Below are 22986 nucleotides of genomic sequence, written 5' to 3'. Positions count from 1 at the left end.
TTGCTGGTGAGAATGCAAAATGATACAGCCACTTTGGAAGACAGTGTGATGACCGTAGTTAATAATATTGTATTGAGTTACTACATAGTAACTCAAAAGTTACTGTGAGAGTAGAGCTTTAATGTTTTCACCATAACAACAACAACAAAATGGTAATTATGTGAAGTGAAGGATGTGTTAACTAACCTTATTATTGTAAACATTTCACAATATGTAGGTGTATCAAATCATCACATTGTACACCTTCAACTTACACAATGTTACATGTCAATTATGTCTCAGTAAACTGGAAAAATATACAAAAAATATTTTAAGGCACACTTGGTAGTTATAAATGATGGAAAAAAAGAACACTTTCTTCATTGCTGGCTTTGAGCAATTTGATTTTAATGTGTGTTGCTGTGATCTCTGCATATATCTTTGTTCTTGGGGGTGTGTTGAATTTCTTGGATCTGTGTGTTCATACTTTTTATTAAATTTGGAAAATTTCTCATCATTATGTTTTTTAAATATTTGTCTTCATCCCTTTGTCAGGGACGCCAATTATAAGTACGTTACGACTCTTGAAGTTGTCCCACTGTTTGCTAATTGGCACCCAGTGTAGTCCTACTGGGGTGAGTGAATGGTGAGGACTGGGAGGCTTGGAAGGGGAAGTTTGGTCAGTGGCACATACCAAGCACCTTGGTTGTTCCTGAGTTTTCAAATGCTCTTCGGTATGATGAGGTTATCACTGTTTGCTAACTGCCTTCCCATAGAGACCAGGCAATAGAGGTGCTATCTCCTTCAATGTTTACATTTCAAAGAGATAGTTCCCAGGTCTAGAGAAGGACCTCCCTGGGTTATAAAGCTGGCAAAAGGCTGGCAGATTTATGCCTCAAAGGGGCAGGGAAAGAATTTACAGTTACAAATTGTTGTTGTTGTTTTCAAAATAAACACTCTAAGATAATGAAAGCCAAGAACATGTAGTCACAAATAAACCCCTCTAATTTTGCTCAGGCTGAGGGGAACATTAAGCCCTCTTGGTCACTTCTAATTCTATCATCTTTGTTCTTTCTGGGCCAGTTTCAATTGATGAATTTTTCTCCTCATTATGGGTCATGCGTTCCTATTTGTTTGCATAACATGCAATTTTTGACTGGACTTCTCTCATTAGCAATTTTATCTTGTTGGGTGGCACTGAATATTTTCATTTTTTAAAATTATTTTTGAGCTTTGTTCAGAGATGTAGTTTTATTACTTGGAAATAATTTAATCTTTTTTGTCTTAAAGCCTTTAAACCTTGTTAGTTAAGACCAGAGCAGCATTTAGTCTAAGGCTATATTTCCTACTGACTATGGAGTCAAAACCATTCTGAGTCCTTTTTACAATGGAAATGTGAATTATGAGGCCTTCCATTTTGGCAGCTGGCAATAGGAATTATTACTGGCCTTATGTGAGTCCTAGGCGGTGTTTCTTTTAATTCTCTTGGGGGTTAGTTTTCTTACAAGTATGCTCAGATCACCACCCTGGTGAGTACTCTGCAGACCTCCAGGGTTCCCCTCTGCTCCGTTCTCTCTGCTCTGGTACCTTTGCCTCAGCTACCCCTCATCCCATCGCTCCCAGCTTCACCCAAACTCAGGGGTACCACCAGCTTCTTCCTTGCTTCCCCTCCCTACCCTGTGAACTGAAACTCCTTCCAGGTAATAAACTGGCTATTTTTAGGGCTCTTTTTGTGTTCTCAGGGATTGCCTGATAATCAATGTCTTTACAACAATTGTTTCTTCCATTTTTCTTGCTTTTTAGTGGTTTCAGGTTGGCAAATTTAGCTTCTGTGACTCCATCTTGTTTAGCAGTCAGTATCATTTTGATTATGTATTAGAAGTATGTTTGTGGTTTTTTTTATCTTGTTTCCCTTTAAATATTATTTTTTGAAAAAGCAGTCAATTTTTATACAGAATATGGGTTTATATATGTTTTGTGAATGTTTTGATAAGTCATGATAACCTGTTTTAAAATAACACATATTTTTATTCAAGATATTTTATTTTTTACTGAATTAAAAGAACAAAGGTCATTACCCTTTTCTGTGTAACATTTTATTTTTTACATGGTTTCTAAGCTGTTAATCACCCTTCCTTTTACTAATTTATCAAGAGATAAATAATTCACATGAAGCTCAGACATTTTAATTGGATATATCTTTTTAAGTGTGTTTTAATATGTAGGTTGTTTTTTTATATTTCTTTTTCCTTTTTTCCTTCTTATAATTTATTTAAAAAGCCAAGTCATTTGTCCTGTGAAGTTTTATTTTGGATTTTAGAGATTGCACCTTAAGGTACGATTTGCTACATTTCTCTGTTCTCTATATTTCTTATAAAATGGTAGCTGGATCAATAGGTTTGATGTAATTCTCTTTCAGCATGTTCTCCTAGGTGGGGTATTCTTCCCTAAAGAAGCACATGGTATTTGGGTGTCCCTGAGGTGCTAGCAGACCGATGCTCATTGCCTAGAACCATCGATTAATTTGGGGCTGCAAAATTGTGATATTCTCTTATTTCTCCTTAAGCTATTAGTTGGAATATTTAAATGAAGAGAACTTCTCACATAATACTTTATGCATTTAGATATAGTCAGGATACATGAGAGATTATTTTCCCTTTCTTTACCAATTTACAAAATAATAAATTAGTTCACTAGCATTCCCCAGTGTTAATCAAACTAGTATTTTTAGTATCATTATGAATTCATGAATTTAAACTTATTGAGTGTGCTTTAACATACTGCAATTATTATCCCTACTGATATTCAAAAATTCCCATATTTAGAGAGCAGAAACTTCTTAATATTGGTTACCGAGAACATTTGATGCAATCCTAGCAAACTCTTATAGTTTCCTTACTCTGTGGTATGACAAAATATACTAGATATACCAAAATATCTTTGTTGTAGATCTGGAATAAGCCGTTTCTTCAGAGTCCTGGATTCTCAGTGAGGAATAGCTCAAGACCACAATCTGTGTGTAGAAATGTGCTGAGATGGTCATTATTTCCAGGCCATTTCAGTGGAAAGAACTGGTAAATTTATAAATATGTTGAATCTTCTTTATCATTCTCCTCTGTTCATCACAGTTTGTTCATTACTTTTGGTTATTTAGCATCTTATTTCTTTTTACCTTGTCTCTTAAGGCAGCATCTGTTGCACTTTTTTGCTCTGTGTTCCTTTTAGCTTATTCGGAAGTGATTTTTATTTCTAATTCTTTCTTGAATATTATTATATTTCCGAATATTTAAAGTTCTTGGTTGCATTGCTCTTTCATGTTATTTATAATTTTATTGATGTTGTTTTGGTCACATTGAAAAATTTGATTCTTCTTTTTCTCTAGTGGGCATGTATGTCTAGAATGTTCTCACTATTTATACCATATTCTCATTGTATTTAAGATTATTTTATTCCTCATTCATTTGTCCTTATATAACACTACATATGATTCAACTATGACCCTCTTTTGTTGCTCATTCTTAAATGGATTTAGGTTTTTTTGGTACATAGAAGGGAAAGTGGGTAAATAAAGAAATGTTTGCTAGCTTCACTGCTTTAGAGCTCATTACTCTTAATATTTGTGCAGTGTGCCCCAGATTATGGCCTTGTCCTCTCCAAAACCTCCTGGCCCTGTTCTCTGGCAGACTTCTACATGGATCCCTTCTCAGCCTTTATTGCCACTGTTCCTGTCAATGTGGATCCTGTTCTCAGCATTATCCTCTGAGGGGAGGGGGTATTTTTAAAAGAAGTCTTATCTGCTTTTTTTTTTTTTTTTGCGGTACGCGGGCCTCTCACTGTTGTGGCCTCTCCCGTTGCAAAGCACAGGCTCCGGACGCGCAGGCTCAGCGGCCATGGCTCATGGGCCCAGCCGCTCCGCGGCATGTGGGATCTTCCCGGACCGGGGCACAAACCCGTGTCCCCTGCATCGGCAGGCGGACTCTCAACCACTGCGCCACCAGGGAAGCCCTGTCTGCTTTTTTAAAGAGTATATAGGGTAGAGACTGCTCCAGTTCTTCAGACTTTACAACGGCCCTCTCGCATAAGCTCCCCAGTTAGAAATTGTGAAACTCCCCTAGTTTCATTTACTGTTTTCATGTTGACCTGACACACTTCCCAGGTATTGTATATTGTCAGTTTGGGGTTCTCCTGTTCTCAGATCACGATGATTCCCTTTAGTTTTCTCAAGCAGCTGTTGATCTCCTGCAATTCTTGAAGCTGTGAGTGGATTGTCTTAACCCACTGTATCTTGGGGTCCATAGGGACAACTTGTCACCTAATTTTGCTGTAGGTATCCATAGATTTTTTAGTTTGTTGTTCTCATTGCTCTGTTTTCATGGAAAGATCTGAGGTCATTAAAATAATTACACCACCAGACCACTGACTTCTTTTCACAGTTCCCCATGGGGATAGTAATTTGGTTTTCAACCTCAGATTTCCAACTTCCACATGGGGCCTTCAAAAATTGATCTGCCTAAGGAAGTACTTTGCAAGTGAGTTCTCTTAGCCCACATTACCCTCCACCCACTTCGCAAATGAAAGGCATATTTATCTTTCTGATCCCTTGATCCCCAGTATTATTTTAGAACATTTTGCCAGAATGAGAAAAACTAAAGAGTGCCAGACACAGAGACATTTTAAAGTATTGGTATTAATAAGCCAACTAACGAATGAGTCACAAAACCTTTGGCATGTCAGGTGGATCCTACTTTTCCTTTTCATAAAAATACTGGAATAGGACCTAATGGATTGGTCAGTTTATAGATGATAAAAAATAAATTTAGATATAAAATCAAAATGTAGCTTTGCTGTATATTTAGTAGGATATTAAAAAATAACACAAACAATGACTGGTATAACAAAATATCTTCCATTTCTGTCAACATGTGTTATCAACTTTCTCAGTGCTCCTATTTTGAAAAGAATAAATAAAACTGATGATAATTCTTATTTTATTCTATCAATAAATAATTTCATCCATTGATTAACAAAGTAATTGAAAAAATGTGTCTATCTGTCTCATAAAGAGATGCATTTCCAGTAAATGATTAGTTTATATTTAGTAATTATTTATCACAATATGTGCTATCCCATCTTATTTTTAAGCCACCATGTACCTATAATAATCGTTAAGGTAATTCAATCCAAAAGAAACTTTTTAACCTTTGGAACCTTACAGTTGTAATATATATAATACACACATATTTTATATACATAATTTTATTGCATGTTGTAGAGTAAAAACATTTTCAAGTATAAACATATGTTACAGTAAGATGATGTGGAGGAGGTGGAATAGAAATAAAAATTTAAGAAATAAAATTAACAATATAATTTTTTTGAACAGATGACAGTGAATATCACATTTCTATGGATTTTAGATATTGCATGAAGTGTGATGCAACCATTTTATTTAAAGTGTCAATATTTAAAATTCACCAGAAATTTTACTTTTTGAATCTAAATAAATATAATATTTTAAAACAAACTTTAAAAAGGTAGAGGATACATTAGCATGAGAGAAAAAGAGTTTAAAGACCACTAAAATCAGTTATTTAGTGTTTTTATTTTGACTTGAAGGATACAATAAAATTTGCATTAATCATACTTAAACATTCCTTAGTGTCTTTACTACCATTCTTTAAGGTTGAGGGAGGGATTTAGGTAAAGTTTACTTAAAAGAATTTTTGGGTAAGTTTTGGAGCTATGATATAAGTGGTGACATTTTGGAGGCTTCTCTGTACACTTACAGTTGATTCAAGTTACTTGAATGAACTGAACCTCGTTGTTAGCTGTCCCTAGGTCCACTGCATTTTGTGTAGCCTTCTATTGGGGCACATTTCCTTCTTACATTCCTCACCTTTCATAAGAATATGGTATCCCTACCAGAACCTGCCTAACTGTTAAACATTTGGTCTTATATTCTGAACTAGTTGATAGTCAATACTTATCCCAAAAGCCAAATTATAAACGTATGTATCAACATGAAGGCAATGGGAAGAGCTGTTAAAGTGTGTTGACCAGGGTCAATCTGATTACAATAAAACAAATAACTCAAAATTCAGTGTGAAGAAGAGATTTGGGGGCATGGGTGATAATGAAACTGTTGTGAGTCTAACATGGTAATCCGGAAAGAAATAATCAGATGCCCTAAACTTGGTGGGGGATGTGGAGAGATGTGGAGAGTTGAGAAATATACAATTGAAAGAAATCATGATGCTTGGTGATTAATTGAATGTTGAATGCATTTTCCTTCTCCTATATTATATGATTAAATAAGAAAATATTTTTATTTATATTACACAATATTTTTATTTTCTAGACATTGTCTCCTGAAAGATTTTTCCACTCTATGCTAAATCTAAATGTATTAGAGTAAATATTTATGCATAATGTTGTTAATTTTCCAGAAGCAAATTATGGCAGATATTTCTGAAGTCAGAGATATGATAAGTTGCCTGGTTTAACCTTTCACAAATACTGCAGTATGAAAAGAGGAATTTAATGAGGAATTTTGGAATTATACTGTAATGCAATTTCAAAAAATAAAAAAACTATTGCAAGAGACTATACTTAACTGAATTTTAAATAAAGGGACATGAACTTGGAAAATGCTTTCTAATTCTGACTCATTCACTTCATCAGATACCTTCTATTTCTGTCATTTTCAATTTAACTAATGTAATATATCATTTGTGGATGACATTCATAATTCTGCTAAATTAATAATCCTTACCATCTCCCCATCCGTGGCTTTCAATTTTTCATTTGCTAAATAGATTTTTAGTTACAACTCCATTAATCTAAACCTAAAGTTGAAGAGGCAAGTGGCAAAATTAAGATGATTTTGAGTTCAGAAAATAATTTTTAAATGATCAAAATAACTCAGATTTTTAATAGGAGGGAGTATAGTTGTTTCATTAATCAACTTTTTTCTGTTATATTGTTTTAATTGCTTTGGCCATTCAATATTTCATTTACTGTTTTTATTTTCTTTTTTGCTCTTGCCTGTCTGGAGTGTATAGGAACTGTGAGGTTAGAGGGGCTGGCTTAGAATAAGGGATAAGAATAGGAGATCAGGACTGAGGGTTATAGGACCAAGCAGCTGGTAAGGACTTTGACTTATACTCTGAATGGATTGGGAAGCCTCTGGAAAGATCTGAGCAGTGGAGTTACATGATTTGATTTACTTTTTAAAAAGCTTTTTTTAAAATTTTATAAATTTATTTATTTATATTTGGCTGCTTTGGGTCTTCGTTGCTGTACACGGGCTTTCTCTAGTTGCAGCGAGCGGGGGTTACTCTTTGTTGAGGTGCACGGGCTTCTTATTGCGGTGGCTTCTATTATTGTGGAACACGGGCTCTAGGCACGCGAGCTTTAGTAGTTGTGGCTCGCGGGCTCTAGAGCACAGGCTCAGTAGTTGTGGCGTGCAGGCTTAGTTGCTCCACGGCATGTGGGATCTTCCCGGACCAGGGCTTGAACCCGTGTCCCTTGCATTGGCAGGTGGATGCTTAACCACTGTGCCACCAGGGAAGTCCCTAAAAAGCTTTTTTTGATGGCTGTTTTGAGAAAGGGAATATAGATCCATGAGGAGAAGCAGAGAGTGTGGCAGTTATTAAAATAACTGAGATTTTGGTGGTTGACCAAGGCAGTAGTGGTGAAGGTAGAAAGTGGATGGATTTATTAAATAATTGAAGGCTAAGTTCAATTGATTTGTTTTTAGTCTGAATGTGGCATATCAAAGAAGGAAAAAGGTTAACCATAAGTCCAATATTTTTGGCCTGATCAAAGGGGTGGATGGAGGTGATATTTGTTGAGATGGCAAAGACTAGCAGAGAAACATTTGAAGGAGAAGTACTTAGTCTTTTCAAAGTGTTAAGCTTTGGACGCCTATAGAAGTGATAAGTAGCAAGTTGGGTGTGTGGATCAGAAGTAGAGGGGAGACTTTCAGGATGGAATGAGGCATTTGAAGGTTGTCAGCATTTTGACTGGTATGCAGTGCCATGGGTGCACATGAGCTGTCCAAAGGAGCAAATGCGTCAAGAGAACGGGTACATTCCAACATTCAACTCTGTCTTCTAACTTTTCTAGTAAATTTTTTCTGAAGGAAGGATGGCTAGACACATTTTTAAAATATCCTATTATTGTTCTTTAAATTTTTGAAATTGCTTTGTCCTTAATTTATGAATGCAATATATATTCATTTTTTTCCTGAAGATCGTGATTAGATTTTTTTAAAAAAATCATTCTCTTTTATATCTTAAATTGTACCATTTTTCTGTTTTCTTTATTTTCTATCAGACATTCTGTTTCTTAATCTTGGTCATATTTTTTCATAGCCTTGGGGTTCTTCCTATGTCCAGAGATCCTTGATTCTCTGCTCACAGTGATGAATGAAAATGGAATTATTTTAGGTAATTGATGTGGATTCCCTCTACTGTTGCATATGAAAGTGTATTTTCCTGCTTCTTCTCTCCTTTGAGTGGTTTATTGAAAGTTCTGTTGATAATGGGGGGGGGATTTATGATTGATCTAGTTCCCTGAGAAGTAATGACCAAGATTTCAGAAGTTAAGCTAGGGGCACTCAATTACCACAATGAGTTAATTTTCTTTTTTTTTTTGGTGGACATAACCCAAAACCTGTGGCTTGCAATTTGTTATTCGTTTTTTTAGCAAAGTGACTTTCCTTTTCTTTATGCATTGGTTTAAGAACTCAGGTAATGAATTTGGTAAGAATGTTCTCAAATTTGCTTCCCCCAGTTATTAGCTTTGTGAATTTGGGAATGTTACTTAAGCCTAGTAAAAATATGTTTTATTTTTCTTTAAGGTAGGGGGTAATAATAATAATACCTAACACAGAGGATTACTGTTAACATTAAGTAAGGAAATATATATCAAGTCCAGTTCCTAAGACTAGTACATGCTTAATATTACTATTAACAATAATAACATGAGTAAGATTATTTTAAAATTTTAAATAAGTGGTATAATGATAGCTTTTATATTCTAATTTATTGTTGGATTACATACAAATTATGTAATTTTAATTCTGGAAACCTACATAGTGTAGGAAAAACATGTTAATAAAACAAAATAGCCTATGTGTATATATCTACATATTATATATATATCAAATTTCATGATTCTGCTGAAAACTTCTAATTATAAGGACAGCTATGGGGAAAAATCATTGTTTGCATTTCTAGGATTTTTCTCATTCCTATGTTTCTTTTTATAGACTTAGGTTTTAGGTTCACTGCAAAATTGAATGGAAGGTACATAGATCTCCCATATACAGCCCCACCCCCCCACTCATAGGTAGCTTCCCCCATTACCAAGGTCCTTCACCACAGTGGTACATTTACTACAATTGATAAACCTACACGATACATTATAATCACCCAAAGTCCATAGTTTACCTAACGTTCACTCTTGGTGTTGTACATTACTGGTTTAGACAAATGTATAAGGACATGCATCCATCATTAGAGTTTCATACAGAGTAATTTCACTGCCTTACAAACCCTGTGCTCCACCAAGTCACCCCTTCCTCCTCCAAGCCCTGGAAACCACTGATCTTTTTATTGACGACATAGTTTTGCCTTTTCTAGAATGTCATATAGTTGGAATCACACAGTATGGAGCCTTTTCAGATTGGCTTCTTTCCCTTAAAAATATGCCTTGATGTTTCCTCCATGTCTTTTCACGGTTTAATAGCGCTTTTTTTTGTTTGTTTTTTTAGTGCTGAACCACGTTCCGTTGTCTGGATGTGCCAGAGTCTATTTATACTGTTTTCCTGCTGTAGTTTTCTATAGAAATTTATCGGCATCTTTTATAGATGTTCTACATACATTTTACCAGCTTGAGCATTATACAGTTGTATTTTTTCCGTTGCCCAAATTTGTCTCTTTTACAATCTATACACCTTTTATACTTCATCGAAAATATACGTAAGTAGGATTACAAAGAGTACTATGGGACTAATATTCAAGACTGAAAGATCAGAATTAATTGGATTAGTTTAGAATCCAATTAGTCAATTATTAAGAATCTGTGGAGGTAACTAAGCTTTGTCCAATTTTCAACTTGTGAATTTAGATTCATGGAGACTTGCTGATTTGTTTTCCAACAACATAGGAGTTTTCAACTACAAGTGTAAAGAAATACATGGTTCAACTACAATATTTATAATAGCAACAACAAAACCTACCAGGTTATACATAGGAAAAAAAAAACTGAAAGCAAAATGAAAGACTAATGTGAATTATCCTGGAACCAGCCTTTGTAATATCATGTGATTATGACTTTAACTTTCTTTTTTCAGTTTGACATTCTTCATGGTCAACATAAAAATAAAATGGAAGAAATATCAGGAGATATAAAGGAAGGATCGAAATCTAAAAATAGCAGTGACAGAGTGATCTATGAGTTAAGAGCAGAGGTAAGATACTGGGTAAAGAGTAATATACTAAAACATATCTGAAGGTTATTAAATGATATAATGTCCTAAGAAGTATAACTGAGGAGTCTTTGGTTATTTTATGAAAAAGAATGCTGCTGAACATCAAAAATAAAGTATCAGCGTACATGTGATCTAAAATGCTGTGAAATGATAGTGGCCCAACACTATATCTGAATTGTCTGAATGTTATAAAGACAAATTGACTAAAAACCACCTGGACACACTCCTACCCTCACCCCATATAAGGAACAAGTTCGCCCCCCACTCAGGAAGCGAGCAAGAAAGAGAACCTGTTTGTTCTTGTTCTCCCCTGCTGCAGCAGGGGCCCCAGTAAAGCCTTGCCTGAAAAAAAGAAAAAAACCTACCTTATAGCTGATACATCTTACTGTAAATAAATACTTATTAAAAGTTTCATCAGCTGCTGGATCTCATGTGTTAAGATATTATCAGGAACAATGACATTCAAAATTTGTTACATGTAGTTCCTGGTTGAATTCACATGGCTGTTGGCAATTAGCAGTAGGTAGAATTACCTCACTTTGGTTATAGTTAATTCATTTCTTAGGTGTGCCGAGTAAAATGGTGGAAACAGCTAGTTTCCGCTCCCACCACCACCACCACCGACGAATTAATTTTCACAGATTGTACATTCTGTTTTCTTTGTCTTGTTGGTAAAGGAGGAATTATCATCCTTAGAGATAGGAGGGGAGATTGAATTATTTGTACTTTATAGAACATTGTGTTAGTGCATTAAAAGTGGGAAATCATAAATTATGTATTATGTAACGGGTAATTCTGGAAGATGTCTTAGATACAAATGTGTAAGAACAATTCAGGAAATGGAATTAAGTTAGTGAAAAATATAGGTTGGGAGGAAAGTAATTTGTACTAGAAGGTTTCTTCCTTATAAAATTCTGTAAAGGCTGAATTCACACCTCAGTATGTTTTATATCAGATGAACATAGTGCAATGGAAAATGCATAGATTTCAGAACAAAAGCAGCTCCATCACTTACCGATTACTTTATTCTGGTCAACTCCTTAAGCCTCTCTAAATCTCAGTTTACAAATTGTCATAAGGGAAGTAAGAGTAATACTAGTTATCACACAGGATTTTTGAAAAGATTACCTATTGCAGGGGAAAAATTGTCAGAGGCAGAGTGCTTTACTGTTGGGAATTAGCTAAGATATTCAGGAGAATTTGCCCTTCCTGAGATTAGCTCTTCCCTTGTCACCTCTTCTATGATCCATGTAAGGGATGTTGGGGTGAGGGAGGATATATAGAGACATCTGTGATGAGAAAGACTGAACTGTTGAAAACATCGCTTCCTAACAGTGAAGTCAAAGGGGAAAAAAATGATGGCCTTTTGTTTTCTAAGAGGAACCAAACCAGCAGGATACATACCAGTTTTCCTTGGCCCTGAGATCTGAGAGGTATCTTTGATTAAGGATCGCACACTATGTCATGTACAAGCTTATTTAGGTGTTAGAGACAAATGCAGAGGAAGGCACATATGGTTGTTAATACTCTCCTCAAAAGTTGATGGCATTGTCTTAGATCATCATTTTCAGGATACATTGGGAGCCATAGCAATATAGGATCTCTGATATACAACTGTTCTAGTTTGGTGTAATAGAAAGTTCTGAGACTCATTTAAGTAAGCTATTTCACATCTATAGAGCTCAATTATGTATCTTAAATTAGGATACAAACATTTTGCCCACCTAAAGGCACTTTTCCATAAGATATTCATGCACTATGATATATAATTTTTGCTATTTTGAAATTCTTAATGAAGCACTTAATGCTGAAAGCAAATGTAGACATGAATTGCCTATGTCTTTTACTCTGTGCACTTGAATGTTATATTCGAATGAATTAAATTTCAGAAAGAAGGCTTTGTTCAAAAGAAAACAAATATTGGGACAAATTCTTATAGAAACAGTGAGCTTGTGTGTGTGTGTTGTATATATGAGTCTATGTGTTCATTTAAACTTTAAATTAGGATAGAAGCTACCTCCTTTCTTTGGAAAAGAAGATATAACCACTCTGTTGTCATTGTTTTGTTTTTTATACTCGTTATGTTTAGGTCTTAAAATCTTTTTATGTTTGCATAAAAGTCATTGGGTGATTATACCATAATTTAATTAAAATATAATCTATTTTTAAAAATCTGTTTAGTTTTAGTGTTACATATATAATCAATATTGCAGTAAACATGCATGTCCACGTGCATCTTTAAACATTAAAAAATGGCTTAGGGTAAATTCCTAGAAATGGTATGGCTTTTTCAAGAGAATGTTTATTTTTTCAGTATTTTATACACACTGCCAGATTGTCCGTTAGAAAAATTATATCAATTTACATTCTCACTCACCTGCAATGTACAAACATGCTCATTCTATAGCCAATAGTATATATTATTGTTTTTAAAATTTTCCTAGCTGATAGGCCAAAAAGATCATTTTAATTTGTATTTTATTGATCTAAACATACACTTCTGGTTGTTTGCTCATTTTTATTAGTATAAGGTTTATTGTAATAGCTACCATTTACTGAGAACTTACTGTGTACCTCACACATATATTGCTGAGCCATTGAAATATAAAATCTTATTTAATATTTTAATACTCTTATGATCTGTGTATTCTTAGCTACTTTTAATGGAAAGAATCTTAGAGGACTTACCTTGATCAAGGGTACAACAAACGTTGTGCTCAAGGGTACATCAAACGTTATATAGATAATCTTTTACCTATGTTCTTATTTAGTTCCAGTTTCTCAGAGGCACACACTCAGGTCAGATTGTTCAGCAGGTTAGGATCTTACCAAAGGCCACCAGCCCATGAGTTAAATCCTGAAGCCACATGTTACCAGCAGTCAGTATCTGACATTGCTACCCCGGTCTGTCCTCATTCTGTGGGTTTACTGAAGCAACAACTCTGGAAATACAATAGATTTTAATTGTTGGAATTAAAAAATAGTATCTTCATATCAAACATCATGATTTTCTAACCATTGATGATCCCCATATGTCATGGGCACCTTTTAAAAACTGTTACTAGGGCTTCCCTGGTGACACAGTGGTTTGAGAGTCTGCCTGCTGATGCAGGGGACACGGGTTCGTGCCCCGGTCCGGGAGGATCTCACATGCCGTGGAGCGGCTGGGCCTGTGAGCCATGGCCACTGAGCCTGCACGTCTGGAGCCTGTGCTCCGCAACGGGAGAGGCCACAACAGTGAGAGGCCTGCGTACCGAAAAAAAACAAAACAAAACAAAACAAAACTGTTACTAACACCCACCAATTTGATAATAGTATTGTTTGCACTTGAGGAGTGTGTTTTACTTATCTCTTAATCTGTCCAGTCTCTTTCAGAAATAGTTTGATGATGATCTTCCCATTTTGGAAATCTGATTGGTCAAAGAAATTCAAAATGCAGTCTTGATAAAAAGGCCCCAGAGTATTTAAATAATTGACTCTTCTGGACAATGTGTAATGAGGCGAATTCTCTGAGCAGGAAGTCACTTGGTAAATGAATATATCTTAACATATGCATATATGCATATGCGTAATGGATGCATTTGATCTTTTCTCCACATTTAAGATCAAGACCCCTTGAACTAGAAATGAGAGCTTATTTAGAATGGAAATGAATTCTGAGTGAAGAAATTGTTACCTTTTTCTACAACCTGGCTGCTTCTTGAAAGCAAACTCATAATCAGGAAACACTCACATTACATTTTTTAGGCCAAACTTTTTGGGATAAACATTTTCCAAGGGAAAATAATTAGTTTATCTTGTATTATTCCAAAAATATATCACTTACATTTCAGTTTCAAATTTTGGGGAATTTTGATTTCATATTTCTTTTCTGTGGTTTGTTCTTTTCTCACCTATTCACACATTTATATCCTATTCCTATTCCACTTTGGAAAGATTAAGTAGACATACTTTTCCCTACTTAATTCAATAAATCAAATAAAAACTCTGAACATTATATGTAAAGTAAACATAAAAGACTCAAAGTTGAAGAGAAAAGGCATTCAGCTAGGTATCTTGGGACCTAAGAAATTACATGGAGGAGTTTCCTGGGTTTTCTTTTCTCTGCATATATGCCAGAATTGGAGCTGAAGAAGCTAGCAGCCTGGAAATAACAACAGGCACAGATAAAAACAAAACCAAAAACAAAATGCAAGAAGTCTTCTTGCTTTAGTTAAAGGACTAGGGAATGGTCAGCTTAGCAAGACAGGAAACCAATAGACAATAATTGTTCTAATCCACCAAATATTACAGGAAACAGTGGTGCCCCACTCAGCTCCTGTTAGTAAATCTGAATGGGGAGCCTACATTTCCACCCTCACAAGACAGTAGAAAGTTGCCCAGTCCTTCCTTTTGGAGTGTTGGCATAGAAGGCTGAGCTGGAACCAGGGTTTCATCCCTGCTGGGCAGCAGTGAGACCCCCAGAGCTTGTGGTGCCAGTGAAAACCACGTAGGGGTCCTGTACTTTCACCTCCACCCTCTCCCAGCTACAGAGGTCTAGTGGATAGCTGGAGCACCCATCCCCATCCAGCAGTAACTAGGAGCATCCCCAGTCGGGTACCAACGGAGGTTTGGTGGGGCCTGGACTTCTACCTTCACCTGGAAGTAATGAGTCCATGCTGCTGCTTTACCTTCCAGAATGGTACATCAGAGGAACCTGTCTAACACAGAATGTTTAGATGAGAACCAGAGTCTCATAAGATAATACCCAAAATGTCTAGGACACAGTTGAATATTACTCATCATATCAAGAACCAAAATATCTCAGAATGAATGAAAGAAGACAATCAACAAATGCCAACACTGCAAAGACAGAGATGTTTCCATTTCTTGGTGAGAATTTTAAAGTGGCCATCATAAAAATGCTTTAATCAGCAATCATGACCATGCTTGAAACAAATGAAAAAAATAGAAATCCTCAGTGAAGAAACAGAAAGTCTCAGCAGAGAAATAGAAAATACAAAGAAGAAACAAATGGAAAAGTTAGAAGGGAAAAACACAATAACCAAAATTTTTTTAAATTATGAATGGAAGGAACAGAATAAAGAATCAGTGAACTTGAAGACAGAGCAATAGAAATTACCCAGTCCGAATGACAAAAAGAAAATAATCTGAAAGAAAACAAAGGCTTTGCTAACAGGGATTGAGGTAGGGGCCTGTGGGATGCTAACAAAGATCAAACACTTATGTCACTGGAGGCCAGTTTGAGAGGAGAAATTATGAGGGGCCGAATATTACTCAAAGAAATAGAGTGAAAATTTTCCAAATTTAGGAAAAGGGTCAAATCTATAGTCAAGATGCTTAGTAAACCCCAATCAGCATAACCTCAAGTATATCCACATCCAGATACTTAGTCAAACTTATGGAGAACTAAGAAATAATGATCTTGACAACACCAAGAAGGAAATTACACCTGACCTACAGGGAAAAAATAATCCAAATGACAGTGAAAATTTCATCAGAAACCATGGAGGCCAGAAAGAAGTGGCACACTTTTCTCCAAGTTCTAAAAGAATTGTCAACTCAAAATGCTATATCCAGTGAAAATACCTTTTAGGACATTCTCAGATGAAAGAAAACCAAGATAATTTGTCTCCAGTAAATAAGCACATGAAAAGGTGTCAACACATTAGTCATCAAGGAAGTGCAAATTAAAACCACAGTGAGATAAAACTACACATTTATCAGAATGGCTAAAATAAAAATTAGTGACAACAGCAATGCTGGTGAGAATGCAGAGCTACTGGGCCACCCAACTCGCTACGGGAGATGTAAATGATAACAATCACATTGGGAAACAGTTTGGTGTGTTCCCAAATAACAACTATCATGTGACCAGGAAATTGTACTCCTGTGCATTTCTCTCAAAGAAATGAAAACTTATATCCACACAAAACTTATACATGAATCTTTAAAGTGGTTTTGTTTATAAATGCCAAAACTTGGATACAACAATGATACCTTCAATGGGTAAATAATTAAAAGCCATTACAGCTATACCTTGGGATAAACTCCTCAGCAATAAAACGGAATGAATTCTTGATCTATGCAGCAATCTGGGTGCATCTGCGGAGAAGCATGTTGAATGAAAAATATCAATCTCAAAAGACAGTATAGCCCATGATTCCATTTATATTACTGTATTGAAATGACAAAACTTTAGAAACGGAGAGAAGATTAGTGGTTGCTGGGGAAGAAGGCATAATGGGGGGGAGTGTGTGTGGCTATTAAATGGCAACATAATGCATCCTTGTGATGGAAATGGTCTGTATTTTGACTATGTTATTGTTGACATCTAGTTATTATACTGTACTATAGAGTTACAAGATGTTATCGTTAGGGAAAACCAGATAAAGTACACATGGGATTTATTTTGATCATTTCTTAACAACTGCTTAAGAATGTACAATTATCTCAAAATACAAATTCAATTAAAAAATCCCAATCTTCTCTCAATATGTATGACAAGTTCCACCCTTTCTACATACTCCTCTGAAAATATGTATCCCTCATTTTATTTCCATTTTTGGGTCTGTTTGATTATCTGCAAAATTGTATTTAAGTAACAACTCATCTAAAGGATTAATTCATCCATATATGTAAAGTACTAAAAATTGTACATTATGTGTATGTAGTAGGTATGCAAGAAATACATGTTTTCTCCCTTGTCATTCAAATTTCATTTAGTACATCCTATATTGGAATGACAATCCAGATTTTTAGATATTAGTAACATTGTAGATAATTCTGTGATATCCCATAGAAAACTTCAGAATACTTCTATATGTGTGTGTTCTTCCTCTCCTCAACTGTAAGCTTTTTGGAGTTTAAGGGTACTGCCTTACAGCAACGGCACTGAGCACAGTTTCTGGTGCCAAATAGGTTTCCAATAAATGTCTGACAGGGGGAAATGCATCTTTTAATGTGAATAATCTAGCTCCAAAATTAGTCTGTAAATCTTCCAAAGGAGTAGAATACATTTTCCCATTCCTGAATCACCAAGTGTCTTGCATATATCTCTTCACACATTGACAGTTAAGGCAAGTCTTTAATGATTATATGGACAAAGACCATGAAAGTCTTGAGCAGGAAAGAACCTAAAAGGTACAGTCTAGTCCTTCATTTCACAGATTCCCTTTCTCACGTTAGCGAATTACCCACAATGGGCTCTTCCGGCTCTAGATGTGTCCCCATCCCCATGCCGTTGACACACATTGTCTTTGATACTTCATTAGGATTAAAATCTTTCCACATAATATGAGAGAATGCTCTTTAAATGATTTCTTTTTCTTCCTAAACTGCAATATGATATAAGTTGAAGGAACAAAGTATATTCATTTTTTCTCTCTTTCAGAATGTCTCTATTTATTTACTTTTAAAATGTTGCTTCCCAATTAAGGAAAAAAAGACCCAGATGGATAACATGTTGAATTTAACTTGTGATTATATAAGTAGTCCTCTTTATTTTGCTTATGCAAGGTAAAACATAAACATTTTGTAACAAAATTTTTTCACACCCAGAAATTGTATCATTGTTGAGGTTTAAGGGAACTTTCCTCCACATGTGTACCAACTGGATTCTCTCTGCATAGGCAAAATGATACTGAAGTGAAAAACAAAGCAAGGCAACAAAATAAGTAATTTGTATGCTGATTCATTCATTGCCAATCATTTAGTCAACAAACACTTATCAACCATGTACAGTGTCTTTGGTACTGGAATTAAGCACTGAGGAGTTGATGGAGTGATAGCCACAGTGGAAAACAAACAAAGAAACCCAGCAGTTAAACAGTGTGCTATGTACTTTGATGGGTAATGTATAGTGATCTATGTGAGTTCATAGAAAGGATGTCGAGGATGAGATGTGAATGATGAACAGCATCTAACCCACGTAAAGGGGAAAGGCAGAGGTAAGGACTGTAAATGATAAAGGGAGTAGCAGGTGAGAAAGCTAGAGACCACAGTATTGCCAGGAAATAAATGTAATAAAAAGAATGTTCTGACCTGTAAAAGATTTAGAGCATTTCTGTTGAGTAGGAGAATATATCGAGAAGTCTTTTTAAAATACTGGGATATTGACAGTAAAGCAAGAAATTCCTCCTTTCGCTCTTACGAATTATGCTCATTTGGGGGGAATCTTTTGATCACTAGAAGAGTAACACAGTCTAGTGGAGAGCAATTCATTACCAGGTTTTTTATTTTGGGTAAGGTGGGGGAAAATACAGAGGGCAGAAAAATGTTTTGTTCTCTGTTTTAAAAGAGAAAATATTTTCAACGTGTTTTCTTAAATTACAAATTTAATTTTTAGTCCTGCAAATATTTTATAGTACCTACTGTGCTAGGATCTAGTAATTCAGTGGTGTCCAAAGTAGAAATTCAGTGATGTCCAAAGGCCTGTCCTCAGAGAACTGCCGTCAATGAGAGACACAGGATTCATCAAAAATCGTACAGTTAATTGCATGTTTTCAGCTCTACGGGAGCTACATAACAGATGTGCATGACGGTGGGGGAGCTGACCTAGTTAGGAACTTTAGATTTAAAATTTTAAATACCTGAGATTTATTTACTAACATAGTTAAATAGAATCTTCTTTATGAGAAGGCTGTTGTATAACTAGAAATCCGGTGCCGTAATGATTTAATTTTCTGAGATTGCCACAATAGGTGTTGATTTGAATTGATTTAAATCTCTTGTATCTCATACCTCTTATTGACTTTACATGTTCCAGCAAAGAGAGTTAGGTTACTGATAATACTAGGAATGTATCTGAAATGGTTATATAATTTTGAAAGAGGATATTGATGTTTGCAAGCAGGTTAATTTAGGAGTCTGTTAATGGTACGGATTTGAGCATTCTGACACACTGTGAGTTCATATTGACGAAACTCAGGAAACAGAATCTATAAAAAGATATTTGATATGAGTAAACCATTAGAGAAAAATAATATTCTGGTAAAAGTGAAAATCAAACTGTTACACATGGATATGCATTCTGGTCATTTAGACAAATATAAGTCTAAATGGTCTAATTATCCAAGACGAAAACTGTCACTTGTCCTGGAGTTACAGAAAACTGATAAACACAAAATCAAATAATGGCTGAAAGCTTGTGATCACTTTTCCAGGAAGTATTAAGTGCCTTGAGTAACAGGCTTTTATTTTTTCAAAAAGGGTTTTTAATTATGTGGAATAGAATAAAGTATTTAAACATCTTTGCTCGGGTATCTCAACAGCAGTAGCTTTTCCCTGGTAACTAGGTCTTTGGAAAAGTTTTCTAGCTGAGTTAGATTGATGATTTAATTACAATCTGAGATTTCATTTCTTTAACTGTACATTTCTTACTAAATTCTGTTGGATAGAAAACAGTCTACCAAAGATTGGAATATGGGCGGTAATAGAAGAAAAACTGTGTTAATCAAAACTCTTAAATGTTGGTTTGTCTCAGAATCAGCCCATGTCTTCAGAAATCCCTGCATGTTTTGGTGCCAACCTAAAACTAACCAACCTCAAGGCACCTAGTGTTTCCTCAGTGTCCGCAGGTGACCTAAGGTCTCCACTGTGATGCCCTCTATGTCTCGTCCTCTTTGGGTCACACACACGCTTTTGGGACTTTTCCTGGTCCTTTGGCCTATAAGCTCTGAACAATTCTTTCAAGATCCTGTTTACTGCTTTCCATGGTGGCAACAAGTGAACTTAGCAAATTCATATTAATACGCTATTTACATTTTCATGGCATCATATCAATTATTCCTCTCAATGCTTCAAATTCAAAACTGCTTTGCTAAAAGTGTTACAGTATAGTTGCACTGAATCAGGATTCAAATCTCCAGTAAAGAGAAATATTGTTTTATGCTAGAGGCATTTGATTTAGAACTTTCCTATTGCCATCCTTAAAAATGCTTCCCTTAGAAAACATGTTTCCATATGAACAGAGACCTTCTGGGAACATGTGCTTTAAACTAAATGAGCAGTCACACTCTCTTCTTCCACCAAAATCCCAGGTTAATATGAACATGGCATAAAAGGTGAAGCAGAGGCCTGTCAGTTTAGATGGTGGAGATCTTAACCTCCTCCTGCAGTAGGGCTTGGTTCATGGTAGTTGCCCTCAACATGGCTGTTGGTTGAATGGATGAGGAGAAGGTAAGGTACATATCAAAAAGATGAGAGCCTTCTGTTTCAACCATCTGTGAGGTTGAAAAAAAAAATCAGGGCTTCCCTGGTGGCGCAGTGGTTGAGAGTCCGCCTGCCGATGCAGGGGACGTGGGTTCGTGCCCCGGTCCGGGAAAATCCCACATGCCGCGGAGTGGCTGGGCCCCTGAACCATGGCCGCTGAGCCTGCGTGTCCGGAGCCTGTGGTCCGCAACGGGAGAGGCCACAACAGTGAAAGGCCCGCGTACCGGAAAAAAAAAAAATCAAAATGGGAGGAAGGTATAACTGAGCATAACATACTCATTTGGAAAATGATTTGATGTGTTTTATATTTGACTACATTTGATGTGTTCAAAATACACTGGTTTCCTATGTGCCTATTAATACAGCTTGGTGGATATAACATTTGTTTTTAAGATTTAGTTATTTAATTATTTTTGGCTGTGTCCAGTCTCAGTTGCTCACGCGGGATCTTTCGTTGTGGCACTCGGGCTCTTCATTGTGGCGCATGGGCTTCTCTCTAGTTGTGGCACATGGGCTTCTCTCTAGTTGTGACGTGTGGGTTTTCTCCTCTTTAGTTGTGGGGCGCAGGTTCCACGGCATGTGGGCTCTGTAGTTTGCGGCACACGGGCTCTAGTTGTGGCACCCGGGCTTTAATTGCCCCACAGCATGTGGGATCTTAGTTCCCTGACCAGGGATCAAATCTGCATCCTCTGCATTGCAAGGTGGATTCTTTACCACTGGACCACCAGGGAAGTCCCGAGTATAACGTTTTTAAGGGCCAAAAATATCCAGAAACTAGTGACTAGTTCTGTTCCTCCAGGTCTCAAATCTGTTGTTAATACTTCCCTTTGTAGGTTATGTGACTCCCCTTACAGGGAGTCCACCCTGATTGGTGATCTCTCTTCTGCACAATTCCCATCTGACTCTATGCCCACATGGTCTCCGGAGAATGCTCTGCTGCTCTTGGATATTTATTAACCCTCTTGCATGTGAATCAAAGTTTCTATTACACTGTCTCTAAATTATATTTATGGAATAGATGATTTTATTTCTTTCCATTTTTGAGTTTTGGAGGCTGTGTTGAGAAAGAGAGATTTAGTCTGTGGCTGTGTTCTAAACTGTGATCCCCAAAGGATACTATTTTTTGACCACAGGTGGGCATTTATTATAGCATTGATTACAGAAGGTAACTTTAAGAAACTCATTTATTTGGATATTGGAAAACAGACATCTAAGTAATATAGGTTAAAGAAAGAAATTTAATGAAATTTCAGACTGAAGGACAAAAACGCTGAAATCTTGAGGGATGCTGTGAAACGCAGGGATACTTATAATGTCAATGACTATATTAGGAAACAGTTATGTCTGCCGTGGGATAATGCTTCTCAGATCTCAATTACAGGGAGTGTAATGAACCCAGAACCCCAGCTGCTGTACTCTGAAACCCAGGCAATGACACTGCAATTGCCATAGACTACTCCCAGCCAAAGACAGGCTTCCTTGTTTTGGGAGATGCAGCCCTTCCAACCAGCGACTTTGACTCAAAAGCTCCTCTGTGGTCTCACCTACCTTTCCCTGGAAGGCACTGATGTCTGAGATGATTGGACCCAACCTTCCTTCTTTCCCTGTCTCTCCGTTACTCAGAGTCAATCCTGACCACAATCTGACTGTTCTCTGCCTTTCCTGACTCCCCTGACCTGCATTATCTCTCATATGCATTCCCCGTAATAAATTCATTTATTTAAAATGCCAATTGTAAGAGTTGCTTCTTGAAGTACCCAGAATAACCCAATAACAAAGACAAAAAGGTAGCAAGCAAAATTCTAGCAGAAAAAAAAGAAACAATGGATGTAGAAAGAGGGAAAGGCAATATTAGGAGTTAATAATAATAATAATAATATATATATATATATAATAGAGTTAGCAAAGATAGAAGTTGGTTCTATGAAGAAAAAATGAAATTCAGGCAGAATTAATTAAGAGCTATAATTAGAAAGCACTAGTAATAAACAAGAGACACAGCTTTAGATAGAGCAAGGATGCTAATAAAAATAAAATCTTACATGAGATGAATTATTGGCCAGAAAATATAACTTACCCAGTATGACTCTTGTAAAAATAGAACGTCTGAATTGATTTATAACATTAAATAAAGTAAATTTAAAATTAATGAATTAAAACTCTTTTTGTAATAAAACTCCAGCATCAGAATGCTTTATGGTTAAGTTCTACCATTCAAAGTAGATAATTCCAGTTTTATAGAACATCTTCTAGAAAAGAGGAAAAACTTCCCAATTCTTCCCACTGTGTTAGTTTAA

The 22986-nt window shown here is 36.0% G+C and overlaps 1 protein-coding gene across 1 annotated transcript in view; it reads left to right on the top strand.

The window, feature by feature from the left end:
- The window catches only part of CCDC102B (coiled-coil domain containing 102B), a 267055-nt gene that overhangs the window by 69652 nt on the left and 174417 nt on the right, over nucleotides 1–22986 (top strand). The window contains exon 5 of the mRNA XM_060120835.1: nucleotides 10340–10456. Coding sequence (XP_059976818.1) covers nucleotides 10340–10456 — 117 coding nt within the window. The remainder of the gene's footprint in view (nucleotides 1–10339; nucleotides 10457–22986) is intronic.

This window comes from Lagenorhynchus albirostris, chromosome 14 (assembly GCF_949774975.1).
Source record: "Lagenorhynchus albirostris chromosome 14, mLagAlb1.1, whole genome shotgun sequence".
NCBI lineage: Eukaryota > Metazoa > Chordata > Mammalia > Artiodactyla > Delphinidae > Lagenorhynchus > Lagenorhynchus albirostris.
Note: the sequence above shows the minus strand (reverse complement) of the source record. Positions and strands in the feature narration are given on the sequence as shown.